This window comes from Podarcis erhardii, assembly GCF_964252035.2.
Source record: "Podarcis erhardii genome assembly, chromosome: 9".
Classification (NCBI taxonomy): Eukaryota; Metazoa; Chordata; class Lepidosauria; order Squamata; family Lacertidae; genus Podarcis; species Podarcis erhardii.
The window spans coordinates 7,621,466-7,637,981 of record NC_138512.1 but is presented as its reverse complement, the minus strand read 5'-3'; the positions used below and the strand labels follow the sequence as shown (position 1 = coordinate 7,637,981).

At 52.8% G+C, this 16,516-nt stretch overlaps 2 protein-coding genes and 1 long non-coding RNA gene across 5 annotated transcripts in view; 2 read left to right on the top strand and 1 right to left on the bottom strand.

The window, feature by feature from the left end:
• PML (PML nuclear body scaffold) overlaps window positions 1–16,516 on the top strand; it is a 281,106-nt gene that overhangs the window by 29,704 nt on the left and 234,886 nt on the right. The gene's annotated exons all lie outside the window — the stretch shown is intronic.
• ISLR2 (immunoglobulin superfamily containing leucine rich repeat 2) lies at window positions 5,714–11,551 on the top strand. 3 transcript variants are annotated; one of them, XM_081876263.1, is made up of 2 exons: window positions 5,714–6,316; window positions 7,913–11,551. In XM_081876263.1, the coding sequence occupies exons 1-2, from the start codon at window positions 6,309–6,311 to the stop codon at window positions 10,032–10,034; spliced, it is 2,130 nt and encodes a 709-aa protein (XP_081732389.1). In that variant the 5' UTR covers window positions 5,714–6,308; the 3' UTR covers window positions 10,035–11,551. The 3 variants fall into 3 exon arrangements, with proteins under 3 accessions (XP_081732389.1, XP_081732390.1, XP_081732388.1); XM_081876264.1 differs by lacking the exon at window positions 5,714–6,316 and adding an exon at window positions 6,630–6,649; XM_081876262.1 differs by lacking the exon at window positions 5,714–6,316 and adding an exon at window positions 6,696–6,896.
• Window positions 10,623–13,755, bottom strand: LOC309350017. The gene is made up of 2 exons (XR_014160258.1): window positions 12,835–13,755; window positions 10,623–11,309 (listed from the first exon to the last, which is right to left on the bottom strand). It is a non-coding gene; the product is annotated as an uncharacterized lncRNA (long non-coding RNA).

Below are 16,516 nucleotides of genomic sequence, written 5' to 3'. Positions count from 1 at the left end.
AATGAAAAATAATGTGATGGAAAGATTGATTGTTTTTAACAATTTTTATTCTGTATTTTTTCTTTTTTTCTTTTTCTTTTCTTTTTCTTTTCATTTTTTGTAATGTAAAAACATTAATAAAAAATTTTTATATATATAAAAAAGGAATCAGATGGAAGGTGGAGCCAGCTTGTTTTCTGCTGCTCCAGAGGAACTGAACCAGCGGATTCGGATGACAAGAAATGATTGAGATTCGGACCACGCATTAGGAAGAACTTTCTATCAGTAAGAGCTGTTTGACAGTGGAATGGACTCCTTTGCAAGGTGGACTCTCATTTGTTAGAGGTTTCTGAGCAGAGGCTGGATGCCCATCCATCATGGATGCTTTAGTTGTCATTCCTGCATTGCAGGGGTTGGAGTAGATGACCTTTGGGGGTCCCTTCCAGCTCTATCATTCTATGATTCTGCTATCTTACGGTGTGCGTGCGTGTGGGTTCTTTAGGCAGCAAGTGTGGGAATGTTCAGGGATGCAGGAGAGGATATATTGTTTGCTTATAGCCTTTTCCAACTTGTGTAAACAAGTTCACAATTTAGCAGAGTAACATTCCCCTTTTTAAACTTGCAGCGGATGCATTTGCTCAGGCTCGCTAAAGCCTCTATAATAACTGTTCTGGTATTTCCCCCTTATTCCCTCATAAAAGATAAGACACGACAGTCTTCTATAAAAGTATAAAAAGAGTTTACTCACATTCTGTTCACAATCGGATCCCAGAAGGCAGACTTAGCTTAGAAAAGTAACATACACCTGGAAACTATCTCATAAGGAGACAGTCCCTTTGTCCTCTCTTGGCTGGAGCCAAGCAGATGTTGCTTCTTCGATGCATGTAGTGAAAGAGAGAGATGGCTGTCCTGTCCTGTGCTTTTGTCGTTACCTGCACAGGTGAGGCCACACCCACCTCTAGTCTGTCCCAGCCCAGAAGGAAACAGGAAGTTTACCTGCTGGCTGGACAAACATTCCTCCCCATGTGTAAACATGTTCACTCTAGGAATCTTGTACTTGACTGCTCTTGTGTTTCACATCCCACAGCAAGGTGTCCTGCTTTACTTGCTCCCAAATGTGGTAAGTCAGCTTTGCTGTGTTCGGGGGCCCTCCTGCTCATTCTTCTGAGCCTTCTGGCCCCCAGCCCTTCCCTGGGTCACAACTTGGCTTCCCCCAAAGAATCCTGGGAAACATAGTTGGCCAAGGGTGATAGGAATTCTAGCTCTGAGAACTCTAAATCTGAGAGCCCATGTGGTGTAGTGGTTAGAGTGTCAGCCTACAAACTGGGACACCAGTGTTCAAATCCCACCTCCTTTGCCATGAAGCTCACTGGGTTACCTTGGGGACCAGTCGCTCCCTCTCTCAGCCTAACCTACCTCACAGGGTTATGGTGGGGATTCAATGAAGGAAGAGAGAACCAGGTTAGCCACACTTACGTCCACAGAAAAGTTGGAATATACATGAGATAAATAAATATGCATGAGATTTGAATGCATATGTGGGAAGCATTGAAACAGGAATTCCACTCTACCCCAGGGAAGGTTAACCTGTGGCCTTATAGATGCTGCTGTGGACCCCAACTCCCATTTCCCTAGTCCATTGGCTTTGCTGCACTGTGGCCATACAGAGCTGTTGTTGCTGTTGCTGTTTATGTTGGTCCAGCCCAGGCTTCCTCAGCCTCGGCCCTCCAGATGTTTTGAGACTACAATTCCCATCACCCCTGGCCACTGGTCCTGCTAGCTAGGGATCATGGGAGTTGTAGGCCAAAAACATCTGGAGGGCTGAGGTTGAGGAAGCCTGGGTCAGAGCATTTTCCTGGTGAAAATAAAGCATGAATGTTTAAACAGCCTGTGAAATAACATTTACTTTTTGGAGCAATATATTGCTTTGCTCATTTGAACTAATCTCCCCAAATGCAGTTCAATATGCAGCTTGCCTGATTCAGTGTTATCAATAATGTATTGCTTAATTTAAACCATTCATAAAAAAATATCCGCAAGAGCCTGTGGCAGAGTCTGTTTCAGAGAGTGCAATGACCACCCGCTCCGTGCCTTAATGAAAGACAAAGGGGCAGTTTTGTGCTCATTTATGCTGTGCATGCTGCAGTTGAATCGGCTTGGGAGGTTAGCTCAGGGAGGCCAAAAATTACTGGACTGGACATCAAAGGAGCCTGCTGAATCCGGCCAGTGGTCCACCTAGTCCAGCATCCTGCTCTCACAGTGGCCAACCAGATGACCCAGTGGCCAGCCCACAAGCAGGACCTGAGCACAACCGCATTGAAACTAGTTCTGAGGATCATATTTTTTAATAATCACACTATGTCTGGGGAGACACTGGCTCCACCCACTCCCAGCTTTGGCCCCACCCAGCATCAACATGTGGCCCTAGACAGGACCCACACACAGCCCAGTGAATGCGGCCCCTAATGCAAAACATATTCCACAGTGGGATACAAGGTTCATATTTTTGCAAAATGAACGCTCTGACACAAGTCCTTCAGTGTCGTCATGGAAAAGAGCACAGAGGGGGAAATGAACTGCACACCTGAAGCAAGTCTGGCAGTCTAAATCTCCATATTGTTAAATGAAGAGCAATCCCTTGCCATATTTTTGCCTTTGGTTGGAATACAAAATTTATATGGTTTCAGTACATTGTGTCTATACCTGAACAGGTCTGTTTATATCTTGGATGTAATGTTGTTCTATAATTAATTGTTTGAACCTTTTCATAAGTTACTTGCTCAGATAAAATTGCACAATGTTTTTGTCTGCAATTTTATCTGCAGTACAGTTTTGCTGCATTATGTTGTGATGTGGTCTATTGATGAAGGGCAGTGTATTCTGGGTTACAAACCAGCATGGGCAACCTTCAAAGAACTGTGGACTGTAAACTGGTGTGCTCGACAGACCCTGCTGCGGCAGGGTGTGCATGTGCGGAGGTGTAAGTGACTCTCACTGACTACCACCGGATCAAGTTTATCGTTTGTGTTGAATTGCTTAAAATAAACAATTTTACTGGGAGTGTGAATAAATTAATTGCAATTAATGGTTCCCTTAGTGGGCCATGCAAAGTGCCCTTCAGAAAGTGTATATTTCAGGGGTCAGCAAGGTTTACCTTGCCTGGGGTCAGCAAGGTTTACCTTGCCTGGGCCAGTTCCTCCAGTGGAGATCCCTGTGTGGATCGGATTGTGCATGTGCAAGCGAACGTGTGCACCCGCAATTTCTGGCGTCTGTAGACGCGATTTCCAATGTCTGCGCCTGCTCCAATGTAGACGCGATTTCCAATGTCTGCGCCTGCTCCAATGCCTGCGATTTTCGGCATCTGCGCATGCACAGGCATGATTTTCGGCACCACAGAAGCAAGACCCTGCGCTGCACTGGGACTTGCCAAGTGGGCGACTCTGTTCGGGGGTGGCTCATGGGCCGGTTAAACGACCCCCGTGGGCCAATTGTGGTCCATGGGCCTTAGGTTGCCGACCCCTGGTCTATTTTGTTTGAGTAAGGAAGAAGACCTGCGCTGCTTTCACTTGTGGGGTGGGGGGTGGGGTGGGGGGGTGCATGACTGTTGACCTGTAGGTCTCGGGACTCTCCCAGGCTCTGCACCTCCGATGCCACCCCCCTCCCCAGCCCTGTTCTGCCCTCTCCTTGAGCGCCTTCGCTTGGCGAAGACGACATATCAGACGACACAGCGATTCTTCAAACAGCTCTTGTTTATTCACAGACCAGGACACAACTGAACTGAAGGGCTCAGTCAGCCTGCTTATATAGAGCTCCAGTTCCACGTTACTGTAACAACTTTCTAAAACTATCCAATCACTGAACGTCACTTTCGATCCTTCATTTGCATAACTATCTACAGTATCCCCCTGCTGGCCCAGGGTGAGAACTTCAGTACATAACAAGGGGGTTGGACTAGATGACCCTAAGAGGTGCCTTGCAACTCTGCAATTCTGATTGTAGAGGTGGGTTCTATGGAGCGCGTCCATAGAAAACCACCGGCTTTTGCGCGGCGCGCACATAGCTTACTGCCAGGCAGTGGCGTAGCGTGGGCTGTCAGCACCCGGGGCAAGGCAAGTGATTTGCGCCCCCTAACCCATGGATTTGCGCCCCCTAACCCTAACCCCCAGATGTTGCGCCCGGTGCGGCCGGCCCCCCCCTGCACCCCCCACGCTACGCCACTGCTGCCAGGGCTGGCTGGTTCACCCATGAGGTGAGGTGAAGCAACTGCCTCGGGCGGCAGGATCCGCGGGGAGCGGTCAGATCCGGGCGGCCCTGGCGGCGGCTGCTGCTATGTCTGCCCCAGCAGCGGCTGCAGCTGCTGTAGCTTCCCCTCCAGCTGCCGCCCCTTTCCGACAAGCAAGCGCAGCGTTACTTCCTGGCGTCACCCGCACCCTGCTCGCACAGGGCGGAGAGGGACCATCGAGCAAAGCCTTGCAGGTGCTTTTTCTGAGAGTCCGCCCCCCACCCCATCCCGCGTTCGTGCTCAGCTTTGCTTCCTGGTTTTGCGATCAGGAAATGCAATTTGCATTTCTCACTTCCATTCCCGGGTGTGTTTACTCAGAGCAACGAGACTTACTTACACAAGTAAGAGTATGCACCAACTTCAGTCCTCATTTTCATTTATTGCCTCGCTTTGGCCTTCTGATTCCCCTTCTCTCCTCCTTTGGAGACACCCTCACTTGCAACCAAATCTCCGGCTTTTGGACAGAGTTACTTTCAAAAGTGCCGGGTTTCTTGCGCGAAAGGGGCGCTTTCACAGCTCCCTGGCCCGGTTGCTGCTCCTGCACAAAGCACAGAAAAAATTAAGGTAGGCATTTGGGGGGGGGGGCACAGCCAGCACCACCTACTTTCCTCTCCTTGAATTGTGTATCGTTCTGCACTGCGTTTTGAGTGAGAGAAACACCATATGCAACAGCGGTGCGATTTATGCCGCGTGGCCTTTGCTATAAAAAAGAGGCGCGTCTCCTGCGCCCGCGCGCGTAGGACCCTTCACAAACGATTATTCTTGCGGGCGCAATTTTCTAATTCGCCTCAGGTTCCCAAATGCCTCGGGCCAGCCCTGCTTACTGTTCAGAGAGGTCAGAGTCCATTGCCTTGCTCTGCCCACTTTCTGTTCCCGACAGGCTGGTGCAAGAAGGGTCGCCACAATAAGATGTGGCCCTTGGGCTAAATGCCGCCCCCCCCCCCGCCAAGGACAAATGTCACTTCCAGCACTCTGCCCCGCAACACGTTCCCTTCTTTAAATTATAAAGTACAACCTGAAAAGCAGTCTGTCGAGCTTATTCTTTTAGTGTGCGGGAGGCTGGCTCAGGGATCCAGTTCTGGCAATTAAACACTTGGGAGATTTTGCTGGAACTGAGTTCAGGAGGAGGTGGCGAGGAGAAAAAGGAGGAGGATTCGCACCAGGACCCTTCGCGAAGCTTCTTGTTGCAACAGCTGATTTTCCTCTCAAATATCAGGATCGTGTGAATTATTGTGCCGCGTGGGGGTGAGGGAGATTGTTTTTACTGAGGGCCTGAGAGTATTTCGTGTTTTTATAATGAATTTGCACTTTGTACTTAAATCAATAAAAATATTAATTAATAAAGGAAGCGGGAATAATGGGGTGGGGGTGGGACAGAGAGGAGGCAATGAGAGTAGGTCGGGGAGGGAGGATCAGAGGGATCTCGACGGCTCCTGCCTTCCATCCGTTGTGATCTCCTCCTGGATCCCACGATACAATTCTCTGCTCAGCTATTTGCTTCCAATTTGCGCCTCAAAGGCGGATTAAATAGTAATAATATTAATAATCATAACAGCAGCAGCCCACCTGCCGGCTGGATTGCTGCGGAGGGCGAAGGAGGGTGACTTGGAGACATATTGACGTGATAAATATTGCATGGTCTTTACTTGGGGGTGGGCATAGGCTGCGATTTCTACATCCACCCAAGGAGGTGGGATAAGCGAGGCGCATCCCCGGGCGCCTCGGGCGCGCGCTTGGCCTCTCCTAGTAATAGAGATTGTGATTTTTTTATTATTTTTTTTAAAGTGGGTTGGAATTGAGGAGGTGCGGGAGGAAGGGAGAGGAGGGGGCGAGCTCAGCGCCGCCGCCGCCGTCTTCAGGCAGACCCAGGGCTAGGAGGCATCTCCGGGGCCGGGGAGAGCCTCTCCGCCGCTCTTCTTCGCGCTCGGGACGGGAGCCTCCATGGCGGCGCCTTCGGTCCTGCGCCGGGAGTTCCGCAGGACTCGTCCGGTCGTGGGGTCCCTCGTGGTGATGCTGCCGCCCTAGAAGGGACCCTTGGGAGCCCAGGATGGAACGGTAAGGGAGGCGGGCACGGCTCGGGCTTGCGTGAGAGAGGGGACCTACATCCCGTGAAGGAACCCAGTGAAGATGGGATGTAGGTACCCAAGGCGGCTGCATCCGGGGAGATGAGCGAGGAAGGATGCGCTCGCGGGCGCAGGGCAGAGTCCGCTGTCGGGGCTCAGCGGAGTGTAGGGGAGGGGGCTGGGGGGGCGCTGAAGCTGCTCCTCCCGGTTTGCAGACCAGAAGGCTCTCCTAAAGCGCAGAGTAAAGGCTTGGGAAGGGACATAGCAGAGCCAGGCTAGGAACACAAAGATAAACCGCCGTGCACCTCCCGAAAGGAGTGGCTGGGTGTGTGGTGCGGCGGGGGGGGGGGAGGAGAGGTGTGAATCTCTACATCTCTCGTAGCTTTAGAAGAGGATGGGACCCATTCATGGAGAGGAGGGGGCTATGGAGGTCTACTAGCCACGATGAGCACGCTCTGCCTCCACAGTCGGAGGCAGCGATGCTTCCGTTGCTGGCAACGCCGTGAGGGGAGAGGGCTGTTGTGCTCGAATCCTGCTGGGGGGCTTCCCATAATAGGCACCGGGGGGCCAATGTAAGAACAGGATGCTGGAGTGGATGGGCCACTGGAAAGGACCCCCAGGGGTCATCTAGTCCACCCCCTGCAATACAGGATGACATTATTCTGATATTCTTATCTCCATATGGAGGTTAGGTTGTGTAGAGGGTGGGGTGACGTCGAGGGGCTGCCGTCGGGGATAGAAACCGGAGGAAGTCTGCGCTGGGATCTACGGGGGTCGATCCGTGTCACCTGGAGGACAAGCGGGGCTAGCTGGTGACAAGGAAGAAGGGGCGTCTCGGGGCTGATCTGCAAGTTGGACGGAGAAAGAGAAGGAGCGAGGCAGGAGAGGAGAGGGGCTGGCTAGAGAGAGAGGACAGCCTGCTCTCTATCGTTTCGAAACCCCTTATTTTTCTGGGCGCTCGCAGTCAAACAGAGCGAGCGGGAAAGAGCCTGGGTGCTCCTTTTCTCCCGAGAAGCCCCTTTCTCATTTACTGACTTTTCTGCTCCCCACAGAAAGAGAGTAAGGTTGCAATCCTGGGAACAAGCCCCGCTGAATCCACGGGAAGCCACGGTTAGGGCTGCAGCCTCAGAGGCACCCTGAACGCTCTGGCGAGGGAACCAGCGTCGCAGAGCTCGAGGGGCTTTGCTTCCCAGCGCCCGGGAAAGGGTGGCCTCGGCAGAGAGCGCGGAAATGAGGGAGGGGCCCGTGGCTCAGCGCCAGAGCCCCTGCTGGGCATGCAGAAGGCAGCTCCAGGTAGCGCTGGGAGAGGCTCCCTGCCTGAAATCCTGGACAGCCGCTGCTACCAGCCAGTATCGACAATACTGGGCTAGATGGATTAACGCTGGCAAACGGAGAAATAGGAGGAGACGCCTAAGGACTCCCACAGCCACCAGCCCCAGCACGCGTGGCCAATGGTCATGGCTGATGGGAGTTGAGTGGCCGCGGTGGCTGACGGCGGATGTTTTTGGAGGTAGGAGACCGCCTGCTGGCTATGCTGTAGACCAACTCTGACCGTGGTCTTCTACTTTCTCTCCCCGCACCCTTGCAGGGCTAAGATGCTGTCGGGGGCGTCCCCGCTGCTGCTGCTGCGCTGTTGGCTGGCGGCGACCTTCCTGTGGGCCCCGATCCGCGGCTGCCCGGAGCCCTGCGCCTGCGTGGACAAGTACGCCCAGCAGTTCGCTGACTGCGCCTACAAGAACCTGGAGGCGGTGCCGTCCGGGCTGCCGTCGAACGTGACCACCCTGAGTCTGTCGGCCAACAAGATCGCTGAGCTGCGCAGGGGCTCCTTTGTGGAGGTGACGCAGGTGACCTCTCTGTGGCTGGCGCACAACCGGATCGGGGTCATTGAGGAGGGCACCCTGGCCATCCTGGTGCAGCTGAAGAACCTGGACGTCAGCCACAACCAGATCGCCGACTTCCCCTGGGGAGACCTGCGCAACCTCAGCGCCCTCCAGCTCCTCAAGATGAACAACAACCGGATGTCCCACCTGCCGGGAGAGGCGTTCCGCACCCTGCGGGACCTGCGCTCCCTCCGCATCAACAACAACCGCTTCTCCGAGGTGGCCGAGGGGACCTTCGAGGCGCTCACCTCCCTGTCCCACCTGCAGATCTACAACAACCCCTTCAACTGCACCTGCCAGCTCATGTGGCTCAAGAACTGGACCGAGAACACCTTGATCTCCATCCCAGACCGCAACGCCATCACCTGCGCCGCCCCGGAGCCCTGGAAGGGGCTCCCTTTGGCCAAGGTGCCCTACCTGCACTGCGCGCCCCCTAGCGTCCGCTTGAGCTACCACCCCAACCTGGACCGCACCCGGCTCTCCTACGGCTTGGCTCTGGCCTTGCACTGTCACGCCCTGGGCCTCCCGCAGCCCGAGGTCACCTGGAGGATCCAGGCCGCCGGCGAGACCCTGGAGATCAAGGCGCCGGCGGCGGCGGAAGGAGAAGGCAACGCCCTGCCCTCCGACGGCTGGTCCAGAGGAGACCGGGAGAGGTTCCAGGCTTTCGGCAACGGCACGCTGCTCATCCCGCATCTCAGCAAGAAGGAGGAAGGCACCTACACCTGCCTGGCTGCCAACGAGATGGGCAGCAACCAGAGCTCGGTCCACGTCGCCGTGGCGGACGCCCCCGCGAAGGACTCGGCGGGCTCGCTGGGGGACCGCAAGGCCCAGCCCGGGGATCGGAAGCCGGAGGGCAAGGCCTCCAAGAACAGCGTCATGAAGGCCGAGGAGAGGACCAAGCTCCTTCCGGAGAGACCCACGCCCAGGAGCTACCACGCGCCCGGGCCCCGGAACGCCAGCGGGCCGTCGGGGCCGCCCGTCTTGGCCAAGCAGTGCGGCTCGAGCGAGGCCCCCCAGTACGTCTCCAACCACGCCTTCAACCGCAGCGGAGCCCTCAAGCCCCACAGTTTCGACCTGGGGGTCATCGCGCTGGATGTCTCGGAGAGGGAGGCCAAGGTGCAGATCACCCCTTTCTACGCCCAGCCAGAGAAGGTCCACCTGAGGAGGCTCTACCTGTGCGAGGCGGGCCGGGGGGGCCACTCCCTGGTGCAGTGGTCCCAGATCGAGGAAGGGGTGAACTCCTACTGGTTCCAAGGCCTCAGCCCCGGCACCAACTACTCCGTCTGCATGAGTTACGTCGGGGAGGACTGCCAGGTCCAGGTGGTCTTCACCACCAAGCGGGAGGTGCCCTCGCTGGTCATCATCGTGGTGGTGAGCGTCTTCCTCCTGGGTCTGGCCACCATCCCTCTGCTGGGCGCCACCTGCTGCCACCTGCTCTCCAAGTACCAGGGCAAGACCTACAAGCTCATCATGAAAGCCCAGAACCCGGACCAGATGGAGAAGCACATGGCGGCGGACTTCGACCCGCGGGCCTCCTACCTGGAATCCGAGAAGAATTACGACCCCAGTGAGGTGGGGGAAGGGGAAGGCGAGGAGGAAGAGGAGGAGAGGGCGGAGGGAGAGGCGGAGGGGGGGAGGGGGCTATCTGGGGGACGACAGCTGGAGAGAGACGAGAGCCTGGCCGCCAGCTCCATCCCGGAGTCCCAATCCAAAACAAACCCGGAGGAATTCGAAGTGGGCTCCGAATACAGTGACCGGCTCCCGCTCGGAGCCGAGGCTGTGACGATCTCCCAGGAGATCAACGGCAACTACAGGCAACCGCCCCGTTGAGGCTTCCCTCGGGCGGTTCCCGGAGCTCCGGGCGCGCAGAAACCGAAGGGAAGCGCCCTTCTTCACTGGGGCTCGGGCACCGCTTGCCTGATCGGCTGCGACCTTCTCTGGAAAGGTGCTCCTGCCACCGGGAAGGGATGTCTCCCCAACACCGAGAGCGTCCAGCAGCCGGCGCCTAAGGCTGGCTTTGTTCAGGGGCTGATTTTAGGAGGGATCCCCCCCCCACGGATTTATAGAGATGTCCTAAGTATTCAGGCAAAAGAATGGATTGGGTATGGGCAACACAGCCTGGAGAAATTCATCCCCCCCCCTTCTTGAAAGCCCTTTTACTGCATATGCTCCAAACACAAAAGCTTACGTTTTCCACCCCACCCCATCACCTGTCTTCTAAAACGCACCCCCTTTCCCACGCACTCCCTCCGCATTTTCGTGGATTTGATAGGCTCGAAACTAAATTGGTTAGGATCCGCTCCCGCACCAATATTCTGAAATACGCATCCCACTTTTTCCACGCGCCTCCGCGTTTTCGCAGATGCAACTTCTTTTCTAAAATTGAAATTTACAATTGGTTATGGTTGTTTTTTGTTGTTGTTTTTTTTAAAGGAAATTAACGAAAACACGACGACAACAATGCATTAAAAGTCGTTGGCCCTAGTCTGGGAGCGAGAGTCTCCCTTGGCGTTCAGGGAAAGGGTGTCCATTTCATTTCAGGAGGTTAATGGTGCTGGACAGCTCCCGAATCCCCACCCCCGAATTGCCTTCCCCTCGCCAACCCCTTAACCCCGTGGGAAGGAGCTTGCGGTCAAGGAGGTCAGTGAAATGAGGATCCGTGCCAGGCAGCGGCCCAGATCCCCAGCTTGTCTCATAGGCTGGTCAGGATCACCTGTGTTAAATAAATGGAGCCGTGCTGTAGATAAATGTGTGTTATGTCTGTGCGTGACTTTGGACCGCTGGTGGACGCGTGGAGTTTGAGTCCTAAAGGCTCCCAGCTCCTGGTCTGGATACTGACCCCCTTCCCCCCCTTCCTGCAGCCCTGTCTGAGTCACGTCACCTCCACGAAGATCCGTATTTGCTAAATGTTTATTGGGTAGAGTAGTCTTGCTTCTAGAGAAACGTGCTTGCCCTTGATGTGGTTCTGTGATGTTCAAAGGCAAAAACGATGGGAGGTCCCGGTGGGTTGATTTTTTTGCTGTGTTGAGAGTGGAAACAATTTAAATATCGTTTGCAAAGGGTGCAGTCGTGCTTGGCTTGGAATGATCATGGTGGTTTTTGCCTCTGTTAAAGTAGAGAGAGATATATATATGCAACCCAATGTCAACTAAGAAAGCCAGCACAATCGTCTCCAGGGCGGAGAGAGAAAAAAATAACGATGGTATCACTAATGTGTGATTGTTAATTATTATTGTGCAAGGAATCCTTTAGAAAGGAACAGGCTGAGCAACGATAACCTTTTTTCACCGTGCCTCTGTATGTGGAAAGTCAAGAATAATGATAATAAAAACAGACTTAAAAGTGGACATTTGGAACCTTGTTTTGTAATTTGCAAATAGGCAAAGTGTGTTATGTTAGATTTCAGAGCCGAGAATGAAAGCGGCGCTAGATCGAAAGGGAATGTCTGAGCAAATCTCCCCAGGATCCGTTTAGCATGAAACGGAGCTGGCGATCAAACGTTGCACCCAGATGCCGCGGCGGCTTTGAACATTAAAACAGCTGCGCTGAGCAAACCGCATCTATTTTTCAGGCTCCCCACCCCCGGCCCACCCCTGAGTCTTTAATACCCAAATCATTCCCTTTTTAAAGGATATGGGATTCTCTAGGATGTATCTACCTGCTATGGATTTTTATGGACAGGTGAATGGTATGGATGGCCTTTTATGGGCGAGGAAGAATGCAAAGTCCGCAGTTCCTGGTGGGGTGGAATGGTCAAAAGAAAAAGAAAAGACGCACGCACTTGTTCGCTAAGAAACATAAGGCTGCCGCAATCATACCTGAAAGTCTTACCTGAAAGTAAGCTCCAGTAAACGCAATGGGACTTACTTTCGAGTAGTCATGCATGGGAACTGCGTTGTAAAACACAGGTTGTGGTCAACAGACTTTTACTCAGAGCAGACCCATTAATGTCCATTGATAATTGAGATCCATAAATTTGAATGGGTCGACTCTGAGTAACCAGCAGCTGAGTACAACCCAACGTGTCTTCCGCTGCAATTCCCGTGCATGTCTACTCGGGAGAAACTCCGTTGCGTCCAATGGAGTTTACTCTCAGGTAAGGGGGTATACCATTATTTTTATTTTTATTAGGGAAGAAACTGCCATAAATGAGGTGTCAGACTGGACACGACATTTTGTTTGCGGTGTTTTGAAAACGGCAAAGTGGAAAGACCCCTAAAATGAAAATACCCCTCATCGCTTCCTATTCTCACCCTAAAAAAAGGGGGGGGGGTCCTGTCGTCTGGACACTTTGCCCCGGCCTACGCCCCACAAAGGGCACTCTGGGCTCTGGATGACTTTGAGTTTGAAAAAACCTGCCTGGGCCAAAGAACAAAATAGGTCTGCCAGTCTGCCGCGTAGAGAAGCAGAGCGACGTAAGCCCCCTATCATAGAATCAGTTGTAGAGTTGGAAGGGGTCTTGGGGGTCGTCTAGTCCAACCCCCTGCAATACAGGAATCACGGCTGGTTCAGGGAAACTCTCAACCAGGCAAAGGCTGCGTCGCCCATCCCAGAGCTGCAGGATGTTGGTCTATTAGGGTCAATGGAGCCCCCAGCCCACCAACCTCAGCTGCCCTCTGCCAGGACCCACCTGCCTGCCTTCCCCCAATCCCTCCAGCTTAGAGGGATGGCTCTTCCTGCTACCTTCTTCAGCTCCCTTGCGGAACTCAGCGAGGGGGAGCTGGGCAGGGACGGCGATAGGAATTCGTTGGCTCCGCGTGTCCGTTGGCTCCGGCGCCCCCTGCTGCCGGCCTCCTTCGCCATCTCAGTTCCAAGGAGCGCCCACTAAGCACCAACGCCCAGAGCAGGCCGGAGCCGAGCCGCGCAGCTTGCAGCAGGTCTCTCCGCTGAGCGGAACAGCTTGCATATGGCGCGCGTATTTGCGCAGGGCTGAATTCCAACGCGAGCGGAGTCTCGCGCTTGGGACAACGCAAAGGGAGCGCGTCCTTCAGGAAGCGCAAAGGGGCTTTGAGGGTGGGGACCCCCGAGCCCTCCGAACCATCAGCATCCCACCTGAGGCTCCAACATGCCTCTTTCAAGACAGCAGTTAAGCACAAGTGGCAATGCTGAGCATATGTGCAGCCAGCCTTGCCTTACGCACCGGGACTTTAGGTGCGCTCTGCCAGGTCCCACTAACTGACCCAGCCTATGCGTTTTTCCAAACTGCTTTTGGGTGCAGGAAGTCCTCAGGGGCTGCAGCACAATCCTGTGCCCGTTTACGCGGAAGTAAGTTCCATTGTGTCTGCAGCGGGTCTTGCTCGAGTGTGCAAAGGATTGCAGCCCCGTGCATGAAAACGGATGGTAGGATCAAAGCCACAGGAATTCCTACTTGGCTATTCGCTTCCAGATAGGAAAGGAGAGAGAGTGTGCAACACCGTTGATGTGTGCAACAAAATGCATGTTTATTTGTTGCTGTGCGTGTACCCAGCAAAATACATATCAAAATACATATCTTGGGCTATATCATGCATTTTCTTGGACGGAAGTGAAATCCAAATACGAACACATGTGAAGCAGCCAGAACCAGATCCTTGAAAGGTATGGTTTTTTAAAAAATTATAAAAATATTTATATATCACTATATCATCAAAAGAAAAATATCAAAGCAGTTCGCAGCAATAAAACTAAAAAATATACAATAAAAGCCATATATAAAAAGGTTTTTAAACCCAACATCTATTAGCCATTGTGGAAAGATGTATTCTTAATTGACTACGTAGGCTGTCTGGCACATATCGGTATATGATTAGCACATGTTTGTATTATGTGCGCACAGCTGCCGTTGTGTGCATTTAGGTAATTTTAGATTCGAGACTTAACAGCACAATCCTGTGCACGTCGACTGAGAAGTAAGTCCCATGGAATTCAGCGAGGCTTTTTTCCAAAAGCGGGCATGGGAGTTGCAGCCTTAATGGTTACACAATGCAAATTGTACCTTACTTAATACAAACGCCCTACTGAATTTGGGGGTCCCCCTCCTCACCATTCCGCCGCGCAAAGCTCTGGACTTCTGCCCCCAAGTCCTCTCCTGCCCAGACAGCTGGGTCTTTATAAGAGAGGCTTCTCCAGGGCCAGGGCATATCAATTACTGCCAGACAAAATTAGCAGGATGGTGGCGGAGCAGAGCAGATGGGCCTTGGCTCGTATTCCGCGTGGCTCCTGGGATCTCATGGGAAGGGCGTGGCCGCTTGCCAGAAACACGTGGACGCTTTGTGCGCGGCCCTTGTTTCAAATGAATTGTGTGTGTGTGTTTACTTAAGGACGGAGCTTGCATGTGCGCGGAAGCAGGCTTTTAGGGTTCACGCTACTGTGAAGATTTACAAGCGCACGGATCATGTGCATAAGCAGCAGTTTTAAATGCAGGCGCGGGGTGTGAGTTAGTTAGGGAGCTGGGCGGTTATGCAGAAGTGGGCTTGGGTATTCCTGCTCCCATGGAATTGTGCGCCTGCATGCAAGAGTTTCAAATTATACAAACACACAACCTGCATGTAGCACAGAGGTAGTGTTTGTGAACACGCTCTTGTAAAAAGCTGCACGCGCACACACTCATGTTTTAAATGCACCTGAGGTATGTGTCGCGGGGGGCTTGCATATCAGCAGAAGTCGTTATTTTATTCAAGCTCCCGGAGGGTGTGTGTGCTCTCCCCCGAAGCTAGGGCACCTTTGTGATCACAAAGAAGAGCTAAGTGGGCACGATTCATATTCCTTCCTTCTTATGAAATTTCATCTGGATGCTTGAAATTTCTACGCAATCTTTCCAAGCTGCCCTCTAGGCTTCCTCTACTCTCTCGGTAAACACGCCCTCCCCTGACAGTTGTTTGGCGAGTTCTTCGCTCACCGAGCGGGATCTTCTCTCTGGGATAAGACCCCCACCCATGCAGGATCACGCCACTCCTCGTCCCCTTTAAAATCGGTTTAAGCAAAGTGGAATAAGCTCTTGTGCACACGTTAATACAGAGGAAAGAACCCCTTTTCCGCTTCTCCGACAAAGCATCCACTAGAAAAGCTTAAAGCAAGCTTCCTCAAACTCGGCCCTCCAGATGTTTTGAGACTACAGTTCCCATCATCCTTGACCACTGGTCCTGCTAGCTAGGAATCATGGGAGTTGTAGGCCAAAAACATCTGGAGGGCCGAGGTTGAGGACGCCTGGCTTAAAGCATCTTTTGGCCGTAGCCAGTCTTGAGCTGTGCAACCACATCTCTCCGATAAGAACATAAGAAGAGAATGATGGATGAGGCCAATGGCCCTTCTGGTCTGGCACCCTCTTCTCACCGTGGGCAAATACCCCTAAGAACCTAGGAATCTCAATAGACTGCCCCTGGACCTGGAGGCTCCATCAAAACCTAAGAGGAGCCGGCTGGGTGAGCCCAATGGCCAACCTAGTGCTGTTCTCACAGATGCCAACCAGATGCCCCCTAAGCAGAGCCTGAGCACAAGAGAAACTCTCCCCTCCTGTGTCTTCCAGCAACCTTCATTTAAAAGCATTTACTGGCTCGTTTGCAATGATCCTTTGTAGCCACAATGCCAGGGTTTTGGCACGCCCATGTGTGCTTTAGGGGCAGAAACTGATGAGCCTCCCTTCCAGCTCTTGGTCCTGGCACGTGGCGCTTCTCCCTCGGGGCGCTGGTGGAGGAGGAGCCGGAAAAGGCCGTGCATGGCAGCCGCGTCTTCCACGGCAGGGGTAATGATGTCATCTCCTGGGCGCTGCTGGCCAGGCGAATAAATCTGCCGTTCACGATGGGGCGGGGGAGAGTCCATCAAATGTACCGAGAAAATAGAGCTACATTAGCACGCGGGTTAAACGCCACTTACTCCCCCAAACATAATTCAAAGCCCCTTTATGAAGAACAGCCCAGATGTCACAAAATAGCAAGCAAACTTTTGCGTCCACCAGAGCTCTTTGTCCATCAGGCTGGGTAGGAAGTTTGGGTGCTGCCTTAGACCATAGCTGTCAACATTTCCCTTTTTTAAAGGGAAATTCCCTTATTCTGAATAGGATTCCTCGCAAGAAAAGGGAAAAGTTGACAGCTATGCCTTAGACTCCGTTAGACCAAGTGGTCCATTTAACTCAGTATTGTCTCCAGGTACAGATAGGTAGCGGTGTTGGTCTGCCATAGTCAAAAAAATAAAAAATAAAAAATAAAAAATAATAATAATAATTCCTTCCAGTAGTACCTTAAAGACCAACTAAGTTAGTTCTTTTATGAGCTTTCGTGTGCATGCACACTTCTTCAGATACTGGCCTCCTTCAGATACTGAAGAAGTGTGCATGC